At 54.4% G+C, this 26,214-nt stretch overlaps 1 protein-coding gene across 2 annotated transcripts in view; it reads left to right on the forward strand.

Moving 5' to 3' along the window:
- Positions 1–24,922, forward strand: part of DLG5 (discs large MAGUK scaffold protein 5) — a gene marked incomplete at its 5' end in the record, with an annotated part of 119,535 nt that extends 94,613 nt beyond the window's left edge. For both annotated transcript variants that reach the window (XM_082854574.1, XM_082854575.1), the window contains 18 exons: positions 571–1,590; positions 2,628–2,751; positions 3,075–3,219; positions 4,523–4,635; positions 5,279–5,368; positions 5,612–5,762; positions 8,692–8,854; positions 8,978–9,111; positions 9,803–9,949; positions 11,354–11,537; positions 12,127–12,275; positions 13,168–13,338; positions 14,247–14,443; positions 20,366–20,509; positions 20,768–20,895; positions 22,182–22,291; positions 23,001–23,110; positions 24,600–24,922. In XM_082854574.1, the coding sequence (XP_082710700.1) occupies positions 571–1,590; positions 2,628–2,751; positions 3,075–3,219; positions 4,523–4,635; positions 5,279–5,368; positions 5,612–5,762; positions 8,692–8,854; positions 8,978–9,111; positions 9,803–9,949; positions 11,354–11,537; positions 12,127–12,275; positions 13,168–13,338; positions 14,247–14,443; positions 20,366–20,509; positions 20,768–20,895; positions 22,182–22,291; positions 23,001–23,110; positions 24,600–24,703 (3,384 nt within the window). In that variant the 3' untranslated portion in view covers positions 24,704–24,922. The remainder of the gene's footprint in view (positions 1–570; positions 1,591–2,627; positions 2,752–3,074; positions 3,220–4,522; positions 4,636–5,278; positions 5,369–5,611; positions 5,763–8,691; positions 8,855–8,977; positions 9,112–9,802; positions 9,950–11,353; positions 11,538–12,126; positions 12,276–13,167; positions 13,339–14,246; positions 14,444–20,365; positions 20,510–20,767; positions 20,896–22,181; positions 22,292–23,000; positions 23,111–24,599) is intronic.
- Positions 24,923–26,214: the final 1,292 nt, after the last annotated feature.

The following is a 26,214-nucleotide window of genomic DNA, read 5'->3' on the forward strand; positions in this document are numbered from 1 at the left end:
TCCTCTGGGCGTCACCTGTTCATCCCTTCCTCCCCCTCAACCCCCGGCAAACGCTGATCTTTTGACTCTCTCTGTAGTTTTGCCTTTTCCAGAATGTCGTATAGCTGGACTCACATAGCATGTAGCCTTTTCAGATTGGCTTCTTTCACTTAGTACTGTGCATTTAAGGTTCCTGCATGTCTTTTCATGGCTTGATAGGTTGTTTCTTTTTATCACTGAATGATATTCCATTGTCTAGGTGTACTGTAAGATGCCTTTAATAGTGAATTTTTTATATTTACATTTAATAATTTTAAAAAATAGGCAGGACACAGTGCAGGTGATTTCAGAAAATGCTCACAGTCAAGGGAACTTTGTGTCTTTCCTGTGGGTTCCCGGTGGCCTGGCTGTGAGCAAGCGTCACCTGTTGGCGAGGTGTGCGTGCTGCACGTCTGTCCATCTGTCCAACTTTGGGGTGTGTGTGGCCCATTCCTGACCATCGCTCTACCTCCAGGGATGTTTTTCGGTGGCAGCTCCAGGTCGTGCGGTCTCACCGGCTCTCTTCCTCACTCCTCTGCAACCCCTACTTAGGTGTTCCCTCAGAGCGCGTCGTGGAGCGGCCAGAACATCTTTGAAAACATCAAGGACTCTGATAAGATGCTGAGCTTCCGAGCCCATGGCCCGGAGGTCCAGGCTCAGAATAAACGGAATTTGATGCAGCACAACAACTCCACGCAGACGGACATCTTCTACGCCGACAGGCTGGAGGACAGGAAGGAGTCTGGCCCCCCAGGAGGCAGCAGCTCCTTCCTGCACAAGCCGTTCCCCGGGGGAACCTTCCCCGTCTCCCCCCAGGCCTGTCCCAGCGCCTCCGAGCGTAGCCTGAGCCCCTTCCGCTCGGACGCCTCGGGGGAGCGTGGCTCTGGGCCGGTGGACGTGCGTAGCCGGCGGCCACTGCTGCCCTTCGAGACTGAGGTGGGCCCCTGTGGGGAGCCAGAGGCCCGCCTGGACAAGGCAGAGCCCGAGAATGCCAACAGCGGCGGGACCTGGCCCAAGGCTGTGCTCAGCTCCACGGCAGGACCCGAGAAGCTCTCCGTTTACAAGAAGCCAAAGCAAAGAAAGTCTATCTTTGACCCAAACACTTTCAAACGCCCCCAGACGCCCCCCAAAATAGACTACCTGCTCCCAGGCCCTGGGCCTGCTTACTCCCCCCTGCCCTCCAAGAGGGTGGGACCTCTGACGCCCCCAAAACCTCCCAGGAGGGGTGACTCCATTAAGTTCCAGCACAAACTGGAAACCAGTTCTGAGTCAGAGGCCACTCTAGTGGGCAGCTCCCCATCCACCAGCCCCCCGAGCGCCCTGCCCCCCGACATGGACCCCGGGGAGCCCATGCACGCCTCGCCCCCTCGCAAGGCCAGGGTCCGCATTGCTTCCAGCTACTACCCTGAAGGGGACGGGGACTCCTCCTACCTGCCGGCCAAGAAGTCATGTGACGAGGACCTCACCTCCCAGAAGATGGACGAGCTGGGGCAGAAGCGCCGCCGGCCAAAGTCTGCTCCCAGCTTTCGGCCCAAGCTCGCTCCAGTAGTGATCTCTGCTCAGTTCCTGGAGGTAGAGCTCAGCCCTGGAGTGGGTCAGGGTGAGGTGGAGGTGGGGCGGGCCACACAGGGACCTGCGCCCGCCCGCACTGGCATCCCCCAGCTCAGGCTTAGCCCTGGCTCCTTTGCCTCTGCTCTCAGCACCTGCCCGGGAGAAGGGGAGGGGATGGCAGGTGAGTGCCCGCAGGAAGCAGTCTCCCTTTAGGAGATTAGAAGGTAGCCTGGGGTGTGCGTGATAGCGGTAATACGACACCAAGAGGGCAACGCCTTCTTGGGTGTGGGGTTTGATTTGCTTATTGAGCAAGAAGCTTTTGAACTTGTATTGCAATAAACCCAAGTGGGGCTTCCCTGGTGGCGCAGTGGTTGAGAGTCCGCCTGCCGATGCAGGGGACACGGGTTCGTGCCCCGGTCCGGGAAGATCCCACATGCCGCGGAGCGGCTGGGCCCGTGAGCCATGGCCGCTGAGCCTGCGCGTCCGGAGCCTGTGTCCGCAACGGGAGAGGCCACAGCGGTGAGAGGCCCGCGTACCGCAAAAAAAAAAAAAATAAACCCAAGTGGCAAGGACCCACCTCAAAGGTTTAGGGAGTCAAGATAGCACGTGTGAATCTGTTAGCCGGCAGCAGGACAGGCCGGCTTGTTTTTGTGGGTGCTGTGGTCATTTCCAGAAGGGAGAGATTGCTGTGAGCCGGAGAACAAATCCGTGCTACTTTCAGCAGACACGGAGCTTCACACGGCTGGGCAGGTTGTGTGGAGTCGCTACATACGTGTGCCCGATGCACCCATGTGTTCCACCCTCTCTACACACAAAAGCTGTTTATTCGAAAGAACAGATTCTTTCTGTGTGGTTTTCTTCCAAAGTATTTTTGAAGGACGTTCTTCTCTTCCAGATGTGTAAGGCAACGTGAATGAATAAACGAGTTAACGATCTCTCCCAAATGTCACGTCATGTGTCTGAGTGGGAGAAGCTAGGGCGTAAGGGATAGAAATCGCTTGCAAATGCCTGTGTGTTTCCCTGTTTCCAGCCACTGCCTCTTGCCTTTGGTTCTGCAGGAGCAGAAGAGCGTCCCGGCCAGTGGAGAGCTCTCCCCAGATCTCCAGGAGTGGTCCCCTTACTCGCCAGGGCATTCCAGCCGGCACAGCAACCCCCCCTTCTACCCCAGCAGGGCGTCTGTGGGTGAGCTGGCAGGGCAGGGCCGGGCAGGAGGGTCAATGCGGGCTCCCAGGGCCGCCCAGTCCCAGGGAGAGTGGAGACTGTCATTTCAGGGAGCTGCTGTGTGTCCTCAAAGATCTAGCCACTACTGACCTGTCTGGAGTGTTCAGTCTTCTATCAGTGACATTTTTTAGTTTTCAGAGTGCTTTCTCCCCATAGTAGCCTGGGAAATGGGAAGCACTGAGGAGGGTTCTCCTGCCTTACAGGTGGAGCAGGGCCAGAAGCTTGCATAGATCTGGGGCTGGCTGGATGCTTTGGGGCCACTGTCTCACCCTGCCCATTTGCAGGCACTGTTCCCCGCAGTATGACCCCGAGCACCACTGTGAGCTCCGTCCTGAGGAACCCCATCTACACCGTGCGCAGCCACAGGGTCGGCCCTTGCAGCTCTCCGCCTGTCCCCAGAGAGGCTGGCCCCCAGGGTTTGCATCCCAGGTATGTGAAGCCACCTGTGCTTCCCTGTACCCCAGCCATCCAAGCCCACCTGGGCATAAGGCCACTGTGTATAGAGGGGTTCCCTTGCCTAGCTGGGAAGAGGCCGGGTAGAGCAGCGCTGGGGCCCCGGGGAAAGGAAACTTTAAGGTCGCTCTCTTTATTTACCAGCGTGGAGCTTGAAAAGGTATTTGTAGGACGATGGTAGAGAAGGCAGCTGATAGCTGAGCGCTCACATGCCAGGTACTGTCCTCAGACCTTTATAAGCATCATCTCACTTGGTCACCAGAGCCACCCTACTATTACTGTCTCTGGTTGATAGACGAGGAACTGAGCCTTAAGAAAATGAATGGATTGGCTCAAGGTCACTCATTCATTCGATTACTTGACAGGTTTTAATAGAGCACAGACTGCATGCTGTGGACTGCTATAGTTCTAGAGGGCTACAGGGAAAAATTAAGTAGACAAACTTCATCTCCTGTGGCATTTGTGTTCAAGTGGCCAGGGCCGAGGTGGGGAGTGGGGAACGACCAAAAAAGAGAACAGAGTGATACCAGATGGTGCTGAATGGCCCTAAAGACCCTAAAGTGTTGACAAGCTAGGCTGTGACTTGGAAGAGGGTGGCAAGTTATATTGGGCGGTGGAGAGGGCCCCGTGCAGGGGGATGCTGCCGTGACTAGAAGGCTGAGAAGAGGCCAGTTGTACGCGACTTGGGGAGGAGCCTCCAGGAAGGAGGGCTGTAGGTGCTGCAGCCCGGGCATCTGAGAATGGTGCAGTGGGCTCCAGGGACAGAGTAGGGGAGCTTGGCAAAGGGACGGTGAGTCAGGAGGAAGGCCCACGTCGTAGGGCACAAACCCAGAGTTTGGGTTTTATTTTGAGTACAGTGAAGACCACTGGAAGGCCCTAAGCAGGCAAGAGACGTAGCCTCACAGCTAGAAGAGGTCATCATTGGGCCTGAATGCGGGCCAGCCTGACGTGGGCAACGCGGGCTCCCTGCCCTCAGCTCTCCCGTTTCCAGGGACGGGCTCCTCTAGGGAGAGCCTCGGTGCCGTCCTGCCCCTCCGTGCCCGCCCAGGAGGCAGAGCCTCTGTTCGTCCCTGCAGAAAGCCCTCTGTCCCAGTGAGCTTGGTCCTGGCCTGGCGCTTGCAGGGCCCTCTGAGCGTGGCTGCGGGCAGCCGCCGTCCTCGGCCGACTGGGAGCCGCTTCTGGGCCTCCCTGAGCTGGCAGAGGGCCTCAGGGTGGCCAGCCACTTGTTATCCTGACCTGGTCCTTCTCCCGAGCCCCTCACTTGTCTGCTTTTCGACAGTGTCCAGCACCAGGGCCGCCTGAGCCTGGATCTGAGCCCCAGGGCCTGCAGCGACTGCTCTGAGATGAGAGCCTCCCACGGGTGCAACTCCCTGCCCTCCAGCGCCCGCCTCGGTAACTGAGCCACTGGCGCCTTCTCGCCAGAGCAGGCAGCAGCCTTTCTTCATCTCCACCCGCATCCTCATGCCCAGACCTCCTGGCGGCCCCCACACACAGGCCCTCTCCCGTCTGGGGGCCGAGGCCGGCTCCACGCTGCACCCAGAGCCCTTTCCTGTGGCCTTCCTGCAGCTTCCCACAGTGGCCGTGTAGTTGTTCTGGTGACCCCTGGCCCAGGAGCCTTGCTCCCTGACCCTGAGGTCATTCTGGGGGATGTCGTGTTGCCGATCACTTACGGAAAACGCACCCCAGAGTCGAGGCTAGCAGTTGTCTCAAAGAGACTCTGGCGGAGCTGCTGCTGGCGTTGTGGACACAAGGCCGGCAGTCGCGCCTGTCGCGTGGGATGCTGTCTCTGTTCGGGGCTGGAAGCGAGACCTGTGGGATGCTGTTCTGAAGCAGCGTAGCCCTGCACGGTTTATTCATGTACTGGGGCTAGGCCTCTGCTTTCCCTGACTGTTCCACGTTGAGACCCCCTTGGGGATAAATGGCAGGGCCCACTTTCATTCTGTCATAACCGTGTATGTTTCCTGACTACTAGGATGGTGGTGAGGGGCGCTGTTTAATTGCAGGCCTAAAGTTTTGTCCCCTTGTGGAACCACAGGGTCTTCGAGCAACTTGCAGTTTAAGGCAGAACGCATTAAAATCCCATCAACGCCAAGATATCCGCGGTCTGTCGTGGGCTCTGACAGAGGTGAGAACTTCTCAGTGGCCCTTCCCCCTGCTGACCCCCTCCGTCCTCAGGGTGGGGTGTCTGGGCACCGCTCACAGTTCACTCCCGGTCTCAGCCATCAGTCATGCTGGCGGGGCCAGGACCCGGGCCCTGGTGGGAGATGCAGGGGGGAGTGCGAGGCATGAGGCACCTGCACGCATGGCCGTGCGTCCGGGCTGCGGGAGCGGAGGTGCAGGCCCGGCCCTCACCCACCCCTCTCGGCAGGCTCGCTGTCCCACTCGGAGTGCAGCACTCCCCCGCAGTCTCCTCTGAATGTCGAAGGCCTGTCCTCCTGTAGCCCATCCCAGACCTCAGCCGCCACATTGCCCAGGATTGCCGTCAACCCCGCGACCCTCGGGGAGCGCAGAAAGGACAGGTGAGTGGGCACAGGGGAGGATGGCGCGCTGCTGTAGCGGGCCAGCGCTCAGCCGCGCCCTCGGCCCCGGGCGTGGTGCGGTTTGGGGAGTTCCGACAGAGTTGACCTCCGGCGAGGCTGCAGGCGTTTGGGTCGCCTAGCATCCCCTGGTGTCTTGCTCCAGGACATCACGAGGAAGTCCTGTGGACACGTGATGCAGGAGGAGGGGCGCACGTGGATGGCCAGTTGGAGGAGCAGGGTGAGCTCCTTCCACTGAGTGCCCACGGGAGGAGGGGGGCTCCAGCACGTGTTGCTGGGGACGACCTGACAGTGACCGTGATGGAGTGATGCCGTTCACTGCTTCCTGGGCCCTTGCTTAAGCACGTTCCACGTAATAAGTCGTGAAACCCTCACATAACCCTGTGATCAGCGGCATCGTCATCGGCCCCATTTTAAAGATGAGGAAACTGAGGCCAGAAAGTTGGAGTGGTCTGTCTGTGGTCACGCGGTTAGTGACTGGCCTATACTAATTAGAATCAGGACTCTTTTTTTTTTTTTTTTTAAACTTCTGGCTGCGCCACGCGACATACAGGATCTTAGTTCCCCAACCAGGAATCAAACCCCTGCCCCCTGCAGTGGAAGAGTGGAATCTTAACCACTGGACCACCAGGGAAGTCCCAGGACTCCTCCTTACCCTTTTCTTTTTGGCCCCAGAACACAGCTGTATCGCTTGCCCCCTCCCCCCGCCCCCCCAAGCTTTTTATTGTGAGATAAAATACACATAGGAAAAGAGTGTGGGAAGCATACATGAACAGCTTAGCCGTTGATTGGTTCATTTTGAAATGCAGGCCGATCTCAGCTGTCAGTCCAGACGCGCCTCCTCTCAGGGCTGGTCCCTTCCTGCACAAGCTCTGCACGTTCCTCATCCACCTCTGGTGTTCTTCAGAGTGGGATTTACCAGATCGTATCTATATATTTAAAGGGTTCTGTCTAGAGCCTAGTGGGAGATTGGATTAAACTTGAACTTACCTGTATCTAATCACTTAGAATCTAGGACTAGAGCTACTCTCCTCCACTTAACATCCAGAAAGCTGAGGGCCCTTGTAGCTGCAAGCCATGGGAGAGACGCTGCTGGGTGGGCCCATAGTTAAGAAAATCTCATTTACGATCTGAACCTGTGAGACGGCACACCTAGCAAGTGTAAACTGGAGAACAGAGCGTACCCATAACCGCCAAGGCGCCTGGGCCCCCAGGGGAGTCAGCACAGTTCGCGTGGACGTGTTCATGATGGCCTCACCTGCATCGTGCAGACAGGAGCACAAACCGGCCCTGGGGGTGTGAGGTTTTACCGAACCCCCCAGCTCAGGTCACTGAGAGAACACTTTCCCCCCACTGAAGGGGGCTCCTTAGAAGCAGAAGGGGCCTTATCACATGCGGTTCAGACATCCCCTTAGCTTGCTCCACGGTGCACAGAGAACCGGTGTGTGTGTCAGTGTCGGTGATTCCTGCCTTCACAGCGCTTAGGTGACATAAACTTTAACGTGTGTGACCTGACTGAAGAATGGGTTACTTACTAAAAATAGTCCCTCTTTTCCTCAGTCTCAAGTTAACTATCATTATAGAAAACTGGGAAAACTAGAAAAGTAGAAAGAAAAAAAGTCACATAATCTCATCAACCCGAGGTTCAGTTGCTGTTATTTCACCTTCTGAGGTGTGTGTGTATGTATATATACAGATTAAATACATGCTTTATTTATGTTGTTTTACATACATAAACTTCCTCCTTAATGTTATGTTTTAAGCTGTTTGTAGTTTTAAGTATACTTTATGAACTTCTTTTACAAAGCAGCCTTATTGTTCTGACAAAACTCTTGTGCATATTATAAAAATTTTAAATCATTCGGGAGATTAAAGAGTAAGGATTCCCTCCCAAAGGGCCCCCCTCTGCCTGCCTGCCCTTCAGCACGTGGACCACCCCCCACCCCCCCCACCCCTCCCTGACATGTGCTCTGGAGGAGGGAGCCCTCGGGGGTGGCGCTCTGCTTGTCCCCTCCCCTGGCCTTTGGCTGCAGTCTTGTCCTGAGGAGGAGCTCGGGCAGCGTGCAGCGGGGGTCCTGGCGGCTCGGGGTCACTTAACTGTCTGTCTGTCTGTCTGTCTGTCACGTTCCAGGCGTCTGTGGTTGTCTTCCTCCTCCGATCACCCCCGCTCTGCTTTCTAACCTTTTGCACCTTCCAGATGCCTCCACCACCACAGATCCCTCCTGAGACTGCCTGTGGCTGCCAGGCCCAGGTCCTCCTCCCTGAGGAGCGTGAGGTTGGCCCGACAGGAGGTCCCCACCCCAGCCCTCGCTGTGCCCCTTATCCCTCGCGGTGCGGTGGGCGGCTCCCCGGGGCCAGTGGGTGCATGGTGCCGCCTTGCTCCCAGCCTCCCCGCTCCCTTTTTAGTGCCTCCGGTTTGCAGCAGCTTAATCTCATGATCATTTTGCATCCTCCTGTGTCCTGGTAAATATAAAAACTGATATTTAATGTTGCCCCTTCTTGGGTGAATATCACCCTAGAAAGCAGTCCTTTTGCCCCAAGGGTGTCTTGAGACCCCATTGGGGGTTTGTACGTTGCACATTGTGAGGCCACTCCTCTCCTGTTAGGGAAACCTGCGTGCCTTTTCCCCGCGTATATCAGTGTTTATAGTTCACACAGACCCTTCTTGGTGTCTTTGGGACTGGGTGCTTCTGTGTCCATCCGCAGGTGGGGGGTCGTGTCTGTATTGCATGGGGTTGTGTATCACTGTCGTACAAAGGTGGACTTCATCGTTTTCCCATCCAGCTGTGTCATCATAGGAGCGTCTGTGCCCCCTGGCCCTTTCTGCGTAGTGATTGCATGCCTGACCTCAGATCTTCCCCAGACCTTTCCTTTGAGCCTGAGTCCCCAGAACTGTTGGCTCTCTTCCAAGGCCCTACGTGGAGGAGCCACGCCATGTGAAGCTGCAGAAGGGCTCGGAGCCGCTGGGCATCTCCATCGTGAGCGGGGAGAAGGGCGGTGTCTACGTGTCCAAGGTGACCGGGGGGAGCATCGCTCACCAGGCCGGCCTTGAGTACGGGGACCAGTTACTTGAGGTGAGCGGGAGCTGCCGTCCTCTCCCTCCTCTCCTCTCCTCTCCTCTCCTCCCTTCCTGAGTCCCCAGGCCCTCCTCCACGCCCTCCTCTGCCATCACTGAGCCCGCTCCCGGTGTCTCCTAGTTCAATGGCATAAACCTGCGGAGCGCCACGGAGCAGCAGGCCCGGCTCATCATCGGGCAGCAGTGCGACACCATCACCATCCTGGCCCAGTACAACCCACACATGCACCAGCTGAGCGGCCACTCCCGGTCCAGGTGAGGCCCTGGCCTCCTGGGGGCATGGGGGCCGCAGGAAGAGAGACGGGTGCAGCAGGTGCGTGGCTCGCTGTGGGGAGACCTACGTGCCAGCTGCAAGTTCTGGGGATTCTGCTGCCATGAGAGAGGAGTTGACCAGCCCTGGGTTTTGGAGAAGGGACATATGGAGGGATGGTTTTCCCTCCTGAAATAGGGTGTGGAAACAGGTGGCTGGGTCCTGCGTGCAGCAGGAAGCCCCGGCATGGGTATGTGGAGCAGGCAGGAGCTGCGGCCCCGGGCGGACGCTCCCACAGGGTGGTCTGGCCCCACTCCACGAGCAGACACTGGACACCTGCCCCCGTCTGCCTCTGTGCTGTGGGTGGCAGGACAGGTGAGGAAAGGGTGAGACGTGCCCCTTCCACGCAGCGCCTGTGAAGGGAAGGGCTGAAATGCACATGCAGAGGAAAGGAGAACGGTGAATTCATGGGTCCCCAGGCTGACCCCTTTGCAGAGGATCCCCGAGTTGAGGACAGGCAGATCCTGCAGCTAGGTGACCGAGTCCAGGCTCCTGAGGCGCCTGCTCTCCTCAGGGTTCGGGTCACAGAGCTGCATGACCTGGTCCTTGTTCACGTCCCAGACCTGGTCACCACCAGAGATGGGGTGGCTCCGGCCGGCTGCATGCTACTCCTCACTCTTCCTGTCCTGTCCCCAGCTCCCACCTGGACCCTGTCAGTCCCCACTCCACTCTCCAGGGCAGCAGTGCCACCACCCCGGAGCATCCCTCTGTCATTGACCCACTGATGGAGCAGGACGAGGGCCCTGGCACACCCCCGGCCAAGCAGAGCACCCCCAGCTCCAGGTCAGCAGATGCATGCCACGAGCCTTCCATCCGTGCACTTGGCTGAGCGGGGTGGGTCCGGAGGGCCATTGTTGGGGCCCAAGCACATCCTCTGAGGGACGTGGGTCCCAGCGCCGCCCTGCGCTGCAGACGGCACACCGGCTTGTCAGGATTTGGGGTGGGGAGCACGCCAGTCCTTTTTTCCTCCCTCCGCCCTGCCCTCTCTCCCTTTTTTTCTCTCGTTTTCTCACTGACTCATTCTCAGCTCTGCCTTTTTTCTTTCTCTCCTCCTTTTCTCACTCGTTTTCTGGTTCTGTCCTTAGACAGAATCCCACGGTCATCCCCCAGCCAGGCCCCGGGCTCTGGCCATCAACAGCGGTGTTGCCCCCAAGGAGCTCTAGGTTTGAGGGTGGCAGACCAGTGTCCAGGCATGTGCAGCACGGCCGGAGTGCTGGGAGGGGCGCCAGGGGCCACGATGGAACAGTCATGAGGAGCATGGCAGGGCAGTGACAGCTAAGTCACAGCTCATCCCAGGATGAGCAGGGGTTAGCCGTGCAAAGGACGGGCGTGAAGAGATGTCCGGAGGAGGGAGCGGCATTAGTGTGGGCAGGAGCTGGCGGGGAGGTGGGGGAGGGTCACACAGGCTGGGTCCTGAGGCAGTCACTCTTCAGTCTTGGACAGAGCCCTTTCTCGGGTTCGACCTTAATGAACTGTTCACAGAAGTTTGAGGCTGGAAGCTGGGACATCTTCAGGGCTTTCCTACTTGTGACCGTTCACTGTGCCCATTATGGCTACCCTTACCTGCAGCAAAATTTTCGTCACCGGCTGGCTCCCCCGCTGAGGTCCTGCTCATTCGGTTCTGTTGCTGTCCCGTCTCCTTCACTCAGTTTGTTTGCCAGCCTTTCAGTGTCCCTGTGCTGTGAGTTCCTTGATGGCAAGGGGCCCTGCTTCTTGGTTTAGTGCCATCTGGGCCGTAGAAGCTGCTCAGTAAACATTTGCTGGATGAGTTGTGCCCTGGCTGGTGAACCTGGCTCTGCAGTTCTCTGCAGGAGAATAGAGTTAGGAAAACAAGTGCAGTCCAGGTGCACAAGACATAGCCCATGGTGTGTGATGGACAGCTGGGCTGGAAAGCAGGGGTGTTGATTTCCACTCTGTTCCCAAGTGGCTTTGTGACCCGGGGTCACATGTTCATCTCTACCAAACCTCAGCATCCTGCCTACAAACCGGGTCACTATAACTAGAGTCTGTGTCGGCCCGCCTCCCGGCTCCTGTGGTTCTGAGAGCTCGTGAGACCGTGACGGCGGGGGGGGGGGGGGGGGGGGTGTGGCAGCAGAAAACGGTTAGGGCGTCACCACTGTTTCATCTTTCTCATGTCTTCCTCCCTCCCTGTGCACAATTGAAGAGCTTCATTTTCCTCCCCATAAGGATGGTGGGAGATGCCACCAAGAAGACCCCAGAACCACGAGTTGTTTTCATCAAGAAGGCCCAGCTGGAGCTTGGCGTGCACTTATGTGGTGGGAACCTGCATGGGGTGTTCGTGGCCGAGGTGGAGGACGACAGTCCTGCCAAGGGCCCCGACGGCCTCGTGCCTGGGGACCTCGTCCTTGAGGTGAGTTCTGCGCCCTCTGAGCAGCAGCCGGGCTGCTCTCCGCCCGCACGTCGGGCTTGCCGCCGTCTCAGTTGGCACAGGAGGTGGAGGAGCACAGCCTCTGCTGGCGACCGCTGTGTGTGGGTGTTGGATGCCGCCCAGACCCCTGCTGGGTAGATCATGGGGAAGTGGGCAGGGGGGCCCTGGCTTGGGCACTGGTGTCCGGAGGGGAGATGCTGTGCTGTTGTCAGTGGGAGGATTCAGGACTGGTCTGATGGCGAGGGCCATCTCCCGCTCATTGGGTCTCCTGTGGGGTGGGGGAGGTGGGTCGTAGGTACTCAAAGATAGCAAGGAGCATAAGCAAGGTGAAGGGCTGTGTTTCCAATAAGCCTTACTTGCGGGGGGACTAGAACAGGGTTTCTCCTGGGAGCAGCTGTTGAGGGTAGAGCAGACACTCAACAGAGGACTCAGCCTTACCTGCGGAGGTGGGGCAGATGGATGCCCAGTGAACGGGATGCTGAGTCTCACCCTTACCCTACACCTGGCCTCTCGCGGGTGCCCAAGATGCCCAGCTTCTGCCCTCTGACCCCAGTCCTCCGTCTCTGGGTAGTACGGTGGTCTGGACGTGCGCAACAAGACGGTGGAGGAGGTCTATGTGGAGATGCTGAAGCCCAAGGACAGTGTCCGCCTGAAGGTGCAGTACCGCCCTGAGGAGTTCACCAAGGTCAAGGGCCTGCCTGGCGACAGCTTCTATATCAGGTACCAGTGGCCAGGGTTGCCGGGGACTTGGGGCTAGGGGAGGGGCTTTTGGTGAAGGCTCTTCCCTGTGAATGTCCCCATGTTTCTTGCCCCCAAAGGGTGGGGCCGTGAGCATTATTACTTGGGCCCCAAATTGGAAGCTCACGACGAGATGCTTATGACTTAGAAAAACCCTCGAAAGCTCCCAGGGCCAGATGGGCTCCCTCTTTAGGGTTTAGGGCCTGGTGGGGAAGTTTGAGACCACAGAGCCTCACTTTCCTGTGGGCTGGTCTCCTCTGACCCAGGTCTGCAGATCGCTCTGCAGCGTGTGTGGGTGTCAAGGCGTCCATGGTACCCCGAAGTACTATATGCAGTGTGTGTCTGAGGCAGGCATCGGGCGTTTTCCGGGAGGTGCTCAGCTTTCTTCATGTCCCCTAAGATCTGAGGCCACATGAGAATGGAAAGCACTGATCGACCGTGTACCGTGAGGTGGGGGGGGGGGGTCCCTGTCTCTAGGGAACCCCTCCTCAGTTGAGGATGGCATGTTTCCCTTCTGGGAAGTTTCTAGTCTGTAGGAACCGTCAGCCTTGACTCAGGGGAGGGACGCCAATGGGAAAGGCCCATCTGGAATGGAGATAACGGCCTTGGTCCTTGGCAAGAAGTCTTCTATGTGATGGGCATGAGGCAGCCCTTGTCTCCAGGGAGCCTGGTCTCAGGGGAGGAAAGGGCAGTCTCTGTCCTGTCATGTAGAGCCTGGGCTCCCCTCTTTGGGAACCACTGCTAGGCTGGGGCGAGGCTGGTCCTGATCAGCCTCTGGGGTCTGGGGAAAGTTCAGAGCAGGAGAGCGGCTCTAGGAGAATGGCTGCAAAGGGCAGCCAGCGGCCTGACCTGCCCTCTCCATTGCCCGGTCCAGGGCCCTCTATGAGCGGCTGGCAGAGGTGGAGCATGAGCTGAGCTTTAAGAAAGATGACATCCTCTACGTGGATGACACCTTGCCCCAGGGCTCATTTGGGTCCTGGATGGCCTGGCAGCTGGATGAGAATGCCCAGAAGATCCAGCGCGGGCAGATCCCCAGCAAATACGTGTGAGTGTTCTCGAGTCTGGGCCTGGGGCTGGGGCGGGCGGCACCTGTGGGGATGCCCCATGGGTTGCGGGCTGGGGCTCATGGGGGTTTATACTGATGCTCGTATCAGCTTCTGGTCTGTACGTTTTGCCATGATTGCTTGTCCAAAAAGCAATTTTGGTCCTAGTGTAGGTTAGTGTTGTACTTAAGTCAGGCTATACAGAAGCACAGGGGCAACTTAGGAGACAGCACTTTTTTGTTTTTAACAGGTTTGTTGAGACATGATTCACATACCGTACAATTTACCCAAAGTGTACAGTTCACTGGCTTTTAGTATTTTCACAGATGTGCAACCATCACCGTAGTCAATTTGAGAACGTTTTCGTCACCTCAGGAAGAAGCCCCGTTAGCTGCCTCGCCTTGTCTTTCTGTCTGCCCTGCCCCCTCCTGTCAACCTTGAGCGCCCACTGATCGTTCTGTCTCTGTAGACTTCCCTGTCTGGACTTTCACGTGAATGGAGTCATATAGCACGTGGTCTTTTGTGACTGGCTCCTTATCCTTGGTGTGATGTTTTTCAAGGTTCTTCCTGTGTTACAGTGTCTATCTGTGCTTCGTTCCTCTTGGTGGCAGGAGGCATAACTTGTAGTGGTCACGCGTGAAGGCTGTCTTAGCAGCTCCTTCTGACCCTCGTCTGACTCTAGGAGGTGGCCCTGTATTCTGAGAGCTTGCCCAGCACTGGTGTGTGTGTATCCCCCTCACAGCAGTGGCACCATGGCGTCCTCAGTAGCGTGGGTGGTGAAGCGGCCAGGAAGCCTGTAGAGAATGTGGGAGGAGCCTGGAGTCCCAGCTCTGGCTCTCCTCGCGGCTGGGCATGCGGGGAGGTGATGGTCCCTGGGCCCTCTGCAGCGCTGCTGTACTCTTGTCCACAGGATGGACCAAGAATTCTCCCGGAGGCTCAGCATGTCTGAAGTCAAGGATGACAACACCACCGCAAAGACGCTCTCGGCGGCTGCACGCAGGTCCTTCTTTCGAAGGAAACATAAGCATAAACGCAGCGGGTCCAAAGATGGGAGAGACCTCCTTGCCTTGGACACCTTTTCCAACGACTCCATTCCACTCTTTGAAGGCAAGTGGCTGATCTGGCTTTCTCCAGCAGGCTCGCAGGATGAGGTGTGCTGTTGACCACAGGAGCCTCACCACAGTGACTTAAACAAGATAGAAGTTTGCTTTGCTTTCACACATAACTGATCCAGGGATGTGTGTCTGGGTTGGGATGGCGGTGCTACTGTCTTCAGAGTGTCTACCACCTGTAGGGTGTGGCTTCCATCCTCAAGGTCTTCCCACGGTCATTGCAGCTTCTGCCATCACATCCACGTTCAGGCAGCAGGGAGGAGGAAGGGGCACGGCAAAAGTGTGCCTCTTTAAACAGCTTACCTGGAAACCCCACCCTTGGTCTCCCACTTATTCCTCATTGGCTGCTCAGTCTGCGAGGGAGGCTGAGAAGGCAGGACTTTCACTGGTGACCTGCTGGCTTCAGTAATGCAGGTTCTGTTAGTAAGGAATAAAGGAAAGATGGGTATTGGGTGCGCAAAATGCAGTCTCTGCCCAGTGCATTGCTTCCAGTTTGTTTTTGGGTTATTACTGGCTGCTTGCTGGTGACCAAGGGCCACTGTGCAGATCTTTGGCCGTGTTTGGCCTTACTCCTGTGTGTGTCCATTCTTTTTTTCTTATCTTTTTTGGCCGTGTTGGGTCTTCGTTGCGGCGCGCAGGCTTTCTCTAGTTGCGGCGCGCGGGCTTCTCACGGCGGTGGCTTCTCTTGTTGCGGAGCACGGGCTCTAGGCGTGTGGGCTTCAGTAGTTGTGGCTTACGGGCTCTTGAGCACAGGCTTGGTAGTTGTGGCGCACGGGCTTAGTTGCTCCGTGGCACGTGGGACCTTCCCGGTCCAGGGATCCGACCCGCGTCCCCTGCATTGGCAGGCGGATACTTAACCACGGCGCCACCAGGGAAGTCCCCTCCTGTGTCCATTCTTCCAAGATCCTCCCAGGACCAGGTGCTGACCCAGTCCTGGAGTTGCGTATTAGGCAGCATCAGACATCCTTCGGCAGGTTGCCCCGTGGAAGGGTTCCTTTGTCCTGTGAAGCAGGAGCCTCCTGTGAATGCTGCTCCGAGGACCCCCGTGTGTGTCCACTGTCCCAGAAGGTGTGCCCTCCCTGCTGGCAGGGTGTGGAGGTGGCAGTGGGCCTCAGAAGGTGGGACAGCTGGTTTCCTCCTCCTCTCCTTCCTTATTTATTGTTTCAGTTAGGGCCTTAGTCACAGTGAGTTGAGTGAGTCCCACCTTTGTTCATGGCCCACAGGTCACTGTCAGTGAGGACAGGGGTTGGCAAGCCATAGCCTGTGGGTCAAGTCTGGCTGTTTTTATATGGCCTTCAAGCTAAGAGTGGGTTTTTACATTTTTAAATGTAAAATAGACTCTTCACCTTTCGGCAGTAATAGTTGCTTCATTCTCCCTTCCCTTTTCTTCTGTAGACACCACCTCTGGTGTATTTGGTGTATGTCTAGTGGATGTCTTTGGAAAACAGCCATATGTCTAGTCTTCCTTTCAGTTCTTCAGTGGGTTGTTTTTTTTTTTTTCTTTCATTATGTATTTTGAAGTGGTCTTTAAATTGTTATTTCTAAATTGTTATATCTTGCTGTTAAGTTGACTCTTTTATCATTATGTCCTTCTTTATGTCTAGAAATGTTTCTGGCCTTAAAGTCTGTTTTGTTTAAGTATTACTAACACATCGGCTTTCTTTTGGTTAGTGTTTGCACGCTTTGCCTTTTTCCATCCTTTTATCCTTTCCTGGAGCTTTATATTTACGTGGCTCTGCAGGCAGCATGTAGGGTTTTTTCAACCCACTCTGATACTTCATCTTTTTTCATTTTATTGAGATATAATATATGTATAGAAAAGCGCACATACATCTACAGAAAAGTGTACATCCTGAGGCGTTTTCACAATTTGAACACACCTGTGACAGTCTTTCTCGTTTAATCAGAGTATTTAATCACTGATTAAATCATGACTGATATATGTACTGTCTTCCAGTTTTTTTTCTGTTGTCCTGCCTGTTTTATGTTCCCTTCACTTCCTTTTCTTCCTTTTGGATTAATCAAGCATTTTTATTATTCTGTCCCCCCATCTGTTAGTTTTTAGGTAATCATTTTGTTTTACTCTTTGGTGGTAGGGGGGGGTAGATTCCAGCAACCCTCATGATATATATCTCTGACCTACTGCTAACAGGAATCATTGCTTTGCCCGCTTCTCTATTAATTCTAAAACATCAGAGCACTGTGAGGACTTCTTTACCTCCCCCCCACCTTTTGCATTATCATTTCATTTTACATGTATCTTAAGTCCAACAGTGTTACTGATTTGCATGTCAGTTATTCACTTATATTTATCCTCTCCATTATTCTTCATTCCTTCCGATCTTTTCTTTCAGCTGAACACTCCCTTCAGCATTTCTTTTTTTTCCATCTTAATTGCGATATAACTGGCACATAATATTGTGTGAGTTTAAGGTGTACAGGATGATAATTTGATAGGGGTATATGTTGCAAATGGTTTACCACAATAAGGTTAGTTTAACACATCCTTTACCTCATATAACTACCATTTTCTTGATGTTATGGTGACCTTCAGCATTTCTTGTAATGCAGGTTTGTTGGTGACAAATTCTCTTATTTTTTTGTTTTTTTGGTCTGTTTTCCCATCATTTTGGAGATTTTTCACTGGATATAGAATTTTAGATTGGTAGATATTTTACTTACGCATTTTAAAGATATAATTCATTGTCTTCTGGCTTTCATTGTGTATCTGTTTCCTGGGGCTGCTGTAACAAATGTCACAAGCTTTGTGGTCAGCACAGCATACATTGATTCTCTCACAGTTCTGGAAGCCAGAAGTCTAAAATCAGTACCACTGGGCCAAGATCAAGGTGCTGGCAGGTCCACACTCCCGTGGAGGCTCTAGGGGGGAATCCGTTAGGTCCGTTGGTCTGTAGTGTTGTTCAAGTGCTGTTTCCTTATTGATCTTCTGTCTGGTTGTACTATCCATAACTGAAAGTGGGGTATTGAAGTCCCCTACTAATACTGTGTTGGTGTCTGTTTCTCCCTTCAGTTTCATCAGTGTTCACTTCACTTATCTGGGAAGTCTGATGTTGGATGCATGTATGTTTATGATCGTTGTATCTGTCTGGAGAAGTGACCGTTTTATCATGCTATAATGTCCTTCTTTGTCTCTTGTGGCAGTTTTCGTCTTAAAATCTATTTTGTCTGATACAGCTGTGGTGACCCCTGCTCTCTTTAGGTGCCCGTTTGCATGAATTATTTTTTTTCCTATCCTTTCACTTTTAGCCTCTGAATGACCTTAGAGCTTCGGTGAGTCTCTTGTAGACAGCATATAGTTGGATCTTTTTTATTTATGCATTCAGCCAGTCTACGTCATTTAATTGGGGCATTTAATCCATTTATATTTAAAGTAATTACTGATATGGAAGGACTTACTATTGCCATTTTGTTAGTTGTTTTCTGTATGTCTTGTTGCTTTTTTTGTCTATCTTTTCCTCCTTGGCTGCTGCCTTCTGTATTTCATTGATTTTTTAAAAATTTTTATAGTGACATGTTTTGATTCCTTTCTCGTTTCCCTTTGTGTATATTTTATAGATATTTTATTTTTGGTTACCACTGCAGTTACATAAAACATCTTAAGGTTAAAACAATTCATTGTAAACTGATGGTAGCTTAATTTCAATCCTATATAAAAACCCTACATCTCTGGGATCCCGACCCCCCCACCCCCTTTATGTTATGGAAGATACCAATTACATCCTTTTTACATTATGTGAACATTAGCGTAGTTTTATTATTACCTTTATGCTTTCGGTTTTAATATCTATACCAGTTTTAAAAGCAGTTTTCATAACTACATTAGGTTACTTCCAGATTGTCTATTTGTCCGTGTATTTACCCTTCCCAGGGAGTTTTTTATTTTCTCTGGACCTCTGACTCTTGTTGGATTTAGTGCTTGCGAGATGCTCTGTAGCCCCCGTATGATTCTGTAACTATGAGGACTTCCGACAGAGCAGATTATTCGGGGAGGAAAAGGAATCTTCTAAATTGGTGCCCCTCAGTGTGGAATGTTAATAATCATTAGAGGAGAAGATGATTCTGTTCAAGTTAAGTTGAAGACATAGTGACTTAGTGTCCGTACACAGGGAAATAGATAAATAGGTGCAGGGCATCCATCCCGTAGGGTGTTCAGAAGGAGTTAGGGAGATCAATGTGCATCACCAGGGATGCAGTTCAGAAGCATAAGACTGAGTAGAAGAGGGAGTTGCGGAATGTTGCACGTGTCCTGTATTTTTGCATGTATCATGATACAAAAATGTATCTTGTCATTTTTGTTGGGCACGTGGGTGTACATAACATAGTTTCTAGGTGTTTTGAGCCTGTAAAAGTCAACATGTGAGAATGACACCTGGAAGAGGATGTACTTTATATCCTTATAACCAACTATGACGGTGGTTATGAGGAAACTGTTGATGACCAGGACTGGAGAAGAGGTGTTGGAGAGGATGCCTGGCTTTATCTGTAATGTTCAAAGTTTTAAAAGAGGGGGTGTTTTTACCTCTTCCTGGAGGAAGTTCTTTGCCCTGGGACTCTACAGAGCCTTCAGTCACAAGTATGCGGGGGTCTTGGACAGTGAATGTGATCACCAAACCCTCCCCCTGCTTTAATAACGGATCACCTGGTCACCAGGTTGAGAAATGCTGTATAGGAAGCGATATAGACGTGCCTGGATAATCATCAGACCAAAAAAATGTGTGCGCTTCTGCCTGTGAGCTCGGTGTTTGTGGAGCCGAGCACCGCCCTGTGTGTTCACCTCTAAAGCTCTGCCATCTGGTCCGTCTTCCTTCACCTCCTAGTCACGGGCCTTCCGGGCCGGACCTCTCGTTGACCCTTCCTCACAAGCCCACCTCAGGCGACCCTCCCCTCAGCTCTGCCCCTCCTCATCGCCACTCCCACCCCCCCGAGGGTGAGGCTTCTTGTCCCGCTGCCTGGAGCTGGCAGGCAACTCTTGTATGGTTGTCTTGTTTCTTACCTGTTGCCGTCGGTGAGCCTGGTTAGAGCATGAGCTCTGCAGTGGCAGGGACTGTGCTTTCTACTCTTTTTAAAAGTGTTTCCGAGATGCCGGCACAGCGATTGGTACAGGGGAGGTGCCAAGAAGATATTTGCTTGCTGGTTTTTAGGCGGTCACTTCCTGCAAGGATTTTTTTATTCATTTGGTGGAAGGGGAGGTTTTTACTACATGTATCAACTAGGATATTGGTTTGACTGCTGTAACTGAGACCAGACAACAATGGCTGAAGTGTGATAAGAAGCTTATTTCGCTGCCACATAAAAGTCTGAGCTGGTGGGGGGAATCCCTGGGAGGCAGCTCTGTTTTGGGGATCATAAGGGAGCCAGGACCCTTCTGTCCTGTGGCTCTGTCATTTCCTGAGGGTTGTTCTCATCTGCAGGATCAGAGCTGGCTCACTGCACCCAGTCCTGTCCATTTCAGCTCATGGGAAGGGGGAGAGTTTGCTCACCCCACGGGACAGGCCTGGGTCACATGACCACACCTACCTCAGGGGAGGTTGCCTCTCTAGAGAGCAGAGAATATATACTAGGGGTGAGGGGAGGGCGCATTGGATACACACGGAAGCATTTGAGCTGGATGAAGTGCTGCAGTGTCTTGGGTGTCCGTGGAGCAGGGACACTGTGCTGGACTCCAGGAGCGGCCGGGCCCCGGTGTGCCCGGGGTATGGGACTGTCAGTGCTACAACTGGGCAAGTCCCAGACAAACCAGGGTGAGCTGGGTAGCTGGCTCCGGATTTGTGGAGTGAAGGAGGTGGGCCTCCCTGGGGTAAAAGCAAGGTCAGGGGAGCCGTGGGTCCCCAGCCCCTCCCCTTCCTCCCTCTGCTCCAGGTGGGTGTCCATGACACTGCTCCCCTCTCTCCCTCAGATTCGGTGAGCCTTGCCTATCAGCGGGTCCAGAAGGTGGACTGCACCTCCCTGAGGCCCGTCTTGATCCTGGGGCCTTTACTGGATGTGGTGAAGGAAATGCTCGTGAACGAGGTGCCGGGCAAGTTCTGCAGATGCCCTCTTGGTAAGGGATGCCCACGTGCCTGCTGGGCTGTGTCCGTCCCTGTGTGTTTATCCCCCTGTTCCCGGGCATGGATCCCAGGATGTTTCAGCGTCCCCTGGACTTGGCTCAGATCAGTGTGCAGCCTCTGGTTCTTTGTCCGGGAGCGAGGACAGCAGGGCTGGGTTCCTAAAGTCTCTTCTGCGCAGCGTTCTTCCTGGCACGTGCAGTGACGGCTCATGGTGCCAGGGCATTCCTGATTCCTGTGTCTGTGCTTTGCAGAGGTGATGAAGGCCTCCCAGCAGGCCATCGAGCGGGGCGTCAAAGACTGCCTGTTTGTCGACTATAAGCGGAGGAGTGGCCACTTTGACGTGACCACAGTGGCTTCCATAAAGGAGATCACAGAAAAGGTACCTGTTGCTTCAGACCAAGGGATGGGAGCGCCTCTCTGAGTCCGGGGTTTGGACCCCAGTGCGTGTCCGGGCTCTGTACCTTTGCACATCTGCCCTGCATGTCTCTCGGACCTTCATGAGCTCGCCTGTGTCCCGTTAGTCTGAGTTAACCTACAGGGGGCTGGCCCCCGTTGCTTCTTGTGCTTCCGCTTTCGTGAGTAGGAAGCTAGTCCTGGGCAGAAGTCGCCCTGTGCGTGTGTCACCTCTCCCTCTCTGAGGGGCTCTGACGAGAGCTTTGAACTCTAGGAAAGGCCCCTCGCAGGGATTTCTACAACAGGGTCCCAGAATGCCTCCGCTGAGCTTGTGTGCTGAGCTGATGTGCCTCATTCTAGGCACAGGGGCACGGCTTCCATCAGGGCGACGACCCTGCACCCTGCAAGGATAAGAGCCGTTGCCATGTGCCTTTAGGCTTGTGAACACGCTGGGGTCTGTTTGCCAGGTAGTATGAGGGGAAGTGGGGAAATCTTTTGGAAAAGCGTCCCTCACAAGCCTGAGGATGTGGGCGCTTTCTGGGCTGCATCCTTCCTGGGTGGTCAGTTTACCCCGCCAGGCTTTGGATCCCTCCTGTTACGTGAGGGAGTTGACTTCTTACAGCTGTCAGTGCAGACTGCCCAGTTAAAGTGGACGAGCTCCAGTCGGGGGTGCCCCAGGACGTCAGGAAGCCTGCCAAAGGGTGGACCCCCTCAGTGGAGCTGTCAGGGTGCCCGTGGCCTGCCTATGGCTCGTACTCTGCCTGGAGGCTCAGGGGATCCATGGAATGCATTTCAGTCACAGCCATGCAAAGACCCACACTCCCCCTCCCCTGCTTCAGCCCCCCGCTGAGTCTCCGCATCTTCTTTTGCCCGGACTGGCAGAAGTAAGGTTTCTGAGGCCAGGTGGGGTAGCACTTTAGGAAGCGCTTTCCTATATCTGGGTGAAGGCAGGAAAGGGAGTTTGGAGTGGGGTCGTCCAGACCCCGCTTGGCCCTGGTTCCCAGCCTGGACCATCATCACAGCTGACGGCTTGTGGGGAGAGATTTTCCCAGATGAGGTTTCCCCTCCGTGTATCATGTGTGGTCTTAACGAAAGACTGGTTTTGCTGCCTCGTTCGTTGGTAGAACCTTGTATGTTCACTTACAGGGCAAGGCAGGGCAGTGTCAGGGGAGGGGTGGGGCCCATCGGTGGCAGAGGAAGGCTGGAGTGTCCAGTGCTCCCGAGGCCCCGGCCACGCACCTGCCAAGGTGTTCACTCTCTCCCTCCCCCCAGAACCGGCACTGTCTCCTGGACGTCGCCCCCCACGCCATTGAGCGGCTGCACCACATGCACATCTACCCCATCGTCATCTTCATCCACTACAAGAGCGCCAAACACATCAAGTAGGTGACAGGCTCCTCGGGGGCTTGGCTTGGGGCCTTGCTGGGGAGGCGCTGCTGGCTCAAAGCCGTGGGGTGGGGGGCCCCTTGGCCTTGAAATAGGCATCCCATGTCGGAGCGGCCTTCCCCCTCGAGCCCCCATCTCACACTGAGCCAGGCATGTGAACCCAGCACAGCCCTCCCTCCACACCACTCTCCGCGCTGTTTGGATGCTGCCGCCGCTCCCTGAGCAGGTCCAGCTTTTCTGTCTCCCCTCCTGACTCCCAGCCCCTTTCCCCTTCTCCTGCCTCTCAGCTGGGCACTCACAACAGCACAGGAACTGGGTGGCCTGGCCTGGGTCCAGCTCTGCCAGGAGCTGCCTCGTGATGTGGATGGGCCTTTGCTCCCACTGGGCTTGAGTTTCTGTGCAGGTTGGGCTAACAGCTTGCCGAGGTCCTCTTCCACTTTGCCTTCCTGTGCTTCCGGGCTTCTGATACCTGCACTCGGGCGCCAGCTGAGGTGTCTGGTCTCTGTGTGCACACGCTGGGGTTCCCACCTTGCCCCTCTCTGCCCGGAGCTCCCCGTGGAGCCTGCAGGCTGTGCTTTACCAGGGGGAGCCCATGGGGGCCCTGTGGTGGTGGAGACCCCTGTTACTCTGGGCAGAGAAGCAAAGAGGTGGGAGGGCCGGGGGGGAGGTGAGAAGCTCAGCCTGGTTTCCTGGATGTCCCAACAGGGAGCAGAGAGACCCCATCTACCTGAAGGACAAGGTGACTCAGAGGCATTCCAAAGAGCAGTTTGAGACGGCTCAGAAGATCGAGCAGGAGTACAGCAGGTTCTTCACAGGTAGGTGTGCGTCAGGCCTGCAGAGGAGGAGCAGGCGGCGGGGATGGATGCAGGCTTCCCAAGGACGTCCTTCCTAGAAGTGGTAACAGCCCGCACTTCCGGGGTGCCCGGTGGATGCTGTCACAGTGAGCACTTTCATCACAGCTGGTCTGATGGCAGGCCCAGGGCAGCTTCAGGAAGTTGCAGGTCCAAAGGTAAAGTCCACTAATTCTGGCCTTGGGTCACAGTCTGGCCCTGTGTGGCGGCTGCACAGGCGCCCTGTAGCACAGCTCCAGCGTTCCCTGGGCGGGTAGCACGGCGGTGGTGGCCGTGACCATCTGTCCCCAGCGCCTTCCAGGTCAGGCCAGTTTTGCAGTGAAGTTTGAAGATAAGCTGCACCTTCACTATCTCTGGTCTTTGAAACAAAGCAAACCAGGAGAAGCAGGGTTCCAGTTGACCAACTGCCATTTCACTTTGTGACTTTCAACCTCTTCCATGAAATCAGTCATTTGTAGGGGGCATAATAACACCGTGGCCACAGAGAGGTGGAGACAGTGATTTTAATTAACTTGCGGAGAGTGTTGTGATCTAGTTCGGTGCTTCTCATGCAACATTTGGCCTCAAAACCCAGCCTCGGTGCTTCTGTCTACGTATGTGTCATGTGTGTTTGTGTTTTAATTTCCAGTCCATTACAGACCAGTATTTCAGTCAGATACATTAACAAGTACTAGAGAAGAGAACATTAAAACTCCAAAACTTAACAAAATAAAAGCCTTGACTTTTTGTAAGATTCAACAGATGTAAAATTACTCTGTCACATTTCCATAGCAGTTTCTAAACCCTCGCTGTCCATTTCTGTGGCAAGCAGCCAGCGCTCGGCGCTGTTCCGTGGATCCCGCAGAGAGCCCTGGTCTAGTGTCTGCCGGGCTGTGGTGCTGAAAGCCTGCAGAGCAGGCCTGAGCCAGAGCTGGAGACATTCCATCATCTTTGCTGGGAATCTTCTCTGGGCCATGGGATGCCCAGCTTCCGAGACCCAACCTTGTCACCTGTAGAATCCTGCTGCCGATCGGACCATCACAACACAGCCCAGACTGCCTTCCAGTGTGCTGGGACTCCCCATTGCATGACTAGGCAAAGCAGCCCAGAGCATCACTGCAGTGGGGCCTGGCCATTCATGTGTGTGGTCAGATCCTGTCATCCCTGTTACAGGGACCAGGGCAGCCTGGCAAAATGGGACACCAGCCTTCATTTGAGCGTAAAATTTTAACATCCTATGGAACAGTTGCCGAGAGGGATAGGTAAAAAGCCGAAGTGATTTGCACTCAACTCTTTGTTTTTCCTTTTCCAATTTCTCACTGATGGAAGAGAGTGAGAGGCGGGCGTGGGGCAGGAGGGCCAGGTAGCTCAAAACAGGCAGAACGCCAGGAAGAGTAAAAGATGTGTTTATTTGCCTTCACCCTGGGGTCTTCCTCTGGGCCAATGACGTGTGTGTTTGGGGGCTCTCTTGCAGGGGTCGTCCAGGGAGGAGCCCTGTCGAGCATTTGCGCTCAGATCTTGGCAATGGTCAATCAAGAGCAGAATAAAGTCCTGTGGATCCCAGCCAGCCCTCTCTAGAACTCGGTGCTGGGGACGGCTGCAGCTTGGCCGCCGGCGTGACTGCCGGGCTCAGCTCTCTTTAGCGACTAAAGATAGACGCCTCTGTATATAAACGCGAAGGGGAAGGATCCATGAAGCAGGACTCCAGAAGCACCTCCTTTGTAGACAGAGGGCCGCAGACTCTATGCCTCTCACGCGTGCGCTGTAAGACAGAAGACTCTGTAGAGGGGCTCGACACCAACCTTTCTCGTAGCCAGCTCATCAGAGATGCTGCAAAGAGAACCTTTCAGATCACAAGTTTACAAGCCTTTTCTAAGTATTCGGTTGTTTATGTTTACTTGAACGGCTCCATGTTGTCGCTGCCCAGCCCCTGCCCTTTTCCTCATTGTCGCTTTGGTGTTGGTTTTGTGCCTGTTTTCAGCGAGACGACTCTGGAGCCTCGCTGGGGGCCGCTTTGCTTTGGGAGGTTCTTGTCAGTGGGACCAGAGCTTTGACAAACTTCACGGTCCTTGGTGGTACCTCTCCTGGAAGGACCTGCGAGTGCGGATGCTTCGACCGTCGGCGGGCGCGGAACCAGTGCCTTTGTGGGGCAGACTCTCCGACGGCAGCGTATTCCCCTCCTGCACAGAGGAGGGCGTCTTGGGCCCGTCTCGCGGACGCGCCCCTCAGACTTCGTCTCCGGCCCTCTGCGTCCTCTTCTCGTCCACCTGCATCCATGATTCCAGCGTTCTCTCTGGTCCTCGGAGCTTCACGGGTTCACTGTGACACAGCCGGTTCCAGGCAGGGGGTTAGGCTGGGGCTGATGCATGCCACTGGGTCCTCTTTAGGTTCTGTGAACAGTGACAGCCTTTACCAGTGCAGGTTTTGCAGGGTAATTCCTAAGCGCTCTAGAGTGGGGCGGGCACATCAGCTCTACTTGATATAAAAACAGTCGTGTTTCAGACTTTGAGCAGAGAACCCTTACGGAAGCTTAAGGATTAGTGCAGTCACTGTCAAAACTCAAAAAAAGAGAAACCGGGATCTATCTAGTTTTGGCTCCAGCGCTTACAGCATGAGCAGTGCTCCACGGGGATGGCTTTGTTTGGGGTTTGTGTGGTTTTTTTTGTTTTTTTGTTTTTTTTTCCTACTGCTTCTGACGCTGGATGTTTCTGGCTGAAGGTTTGATCTGGTTCCTCCTTAAACTGTGCGTCCTCTTAATAATAGGTACTGTACGGGGCTCCGGGTAAGTGTCACTGGGGTAGGACCTCTATTTTAATACTGTTCCTAACATTTCATTTTACTAGCAAGAAATCGCTGATTTCATTTTATTCTTTGTAATTCTAGACACTAGATTATAGTTTAGGCATAGTGACATTTTTTTAAAAAAGGGATATATTTTCTTGCACAGTTGTTCGAAAAGAGACACGTTTCAGTCCTCAGTGCTGCCCTTCGTTTCACAGGTACACGCGTTCTGGCTCAGACAACTGGGACCCCCTGCAGGCTGTCGCGGGGTCTCACTGGCGCCCTGCGGGGCTGCTGCTCTGGGCGGC

This window comes from Leucopleurus acutus (assembly GCF_964270905.1).
Source record: "Leucopleurus acutus genome assembly, chromosome: 14".
In the NCBI taxonomy this organism is placed as follows: domain Eukaryota; kingdom Metazoa; phylum Chordata; class Mammalia; order Artiodactyla; family Delphinidae; genus Leucopleurus; species Leucopleurus acutus.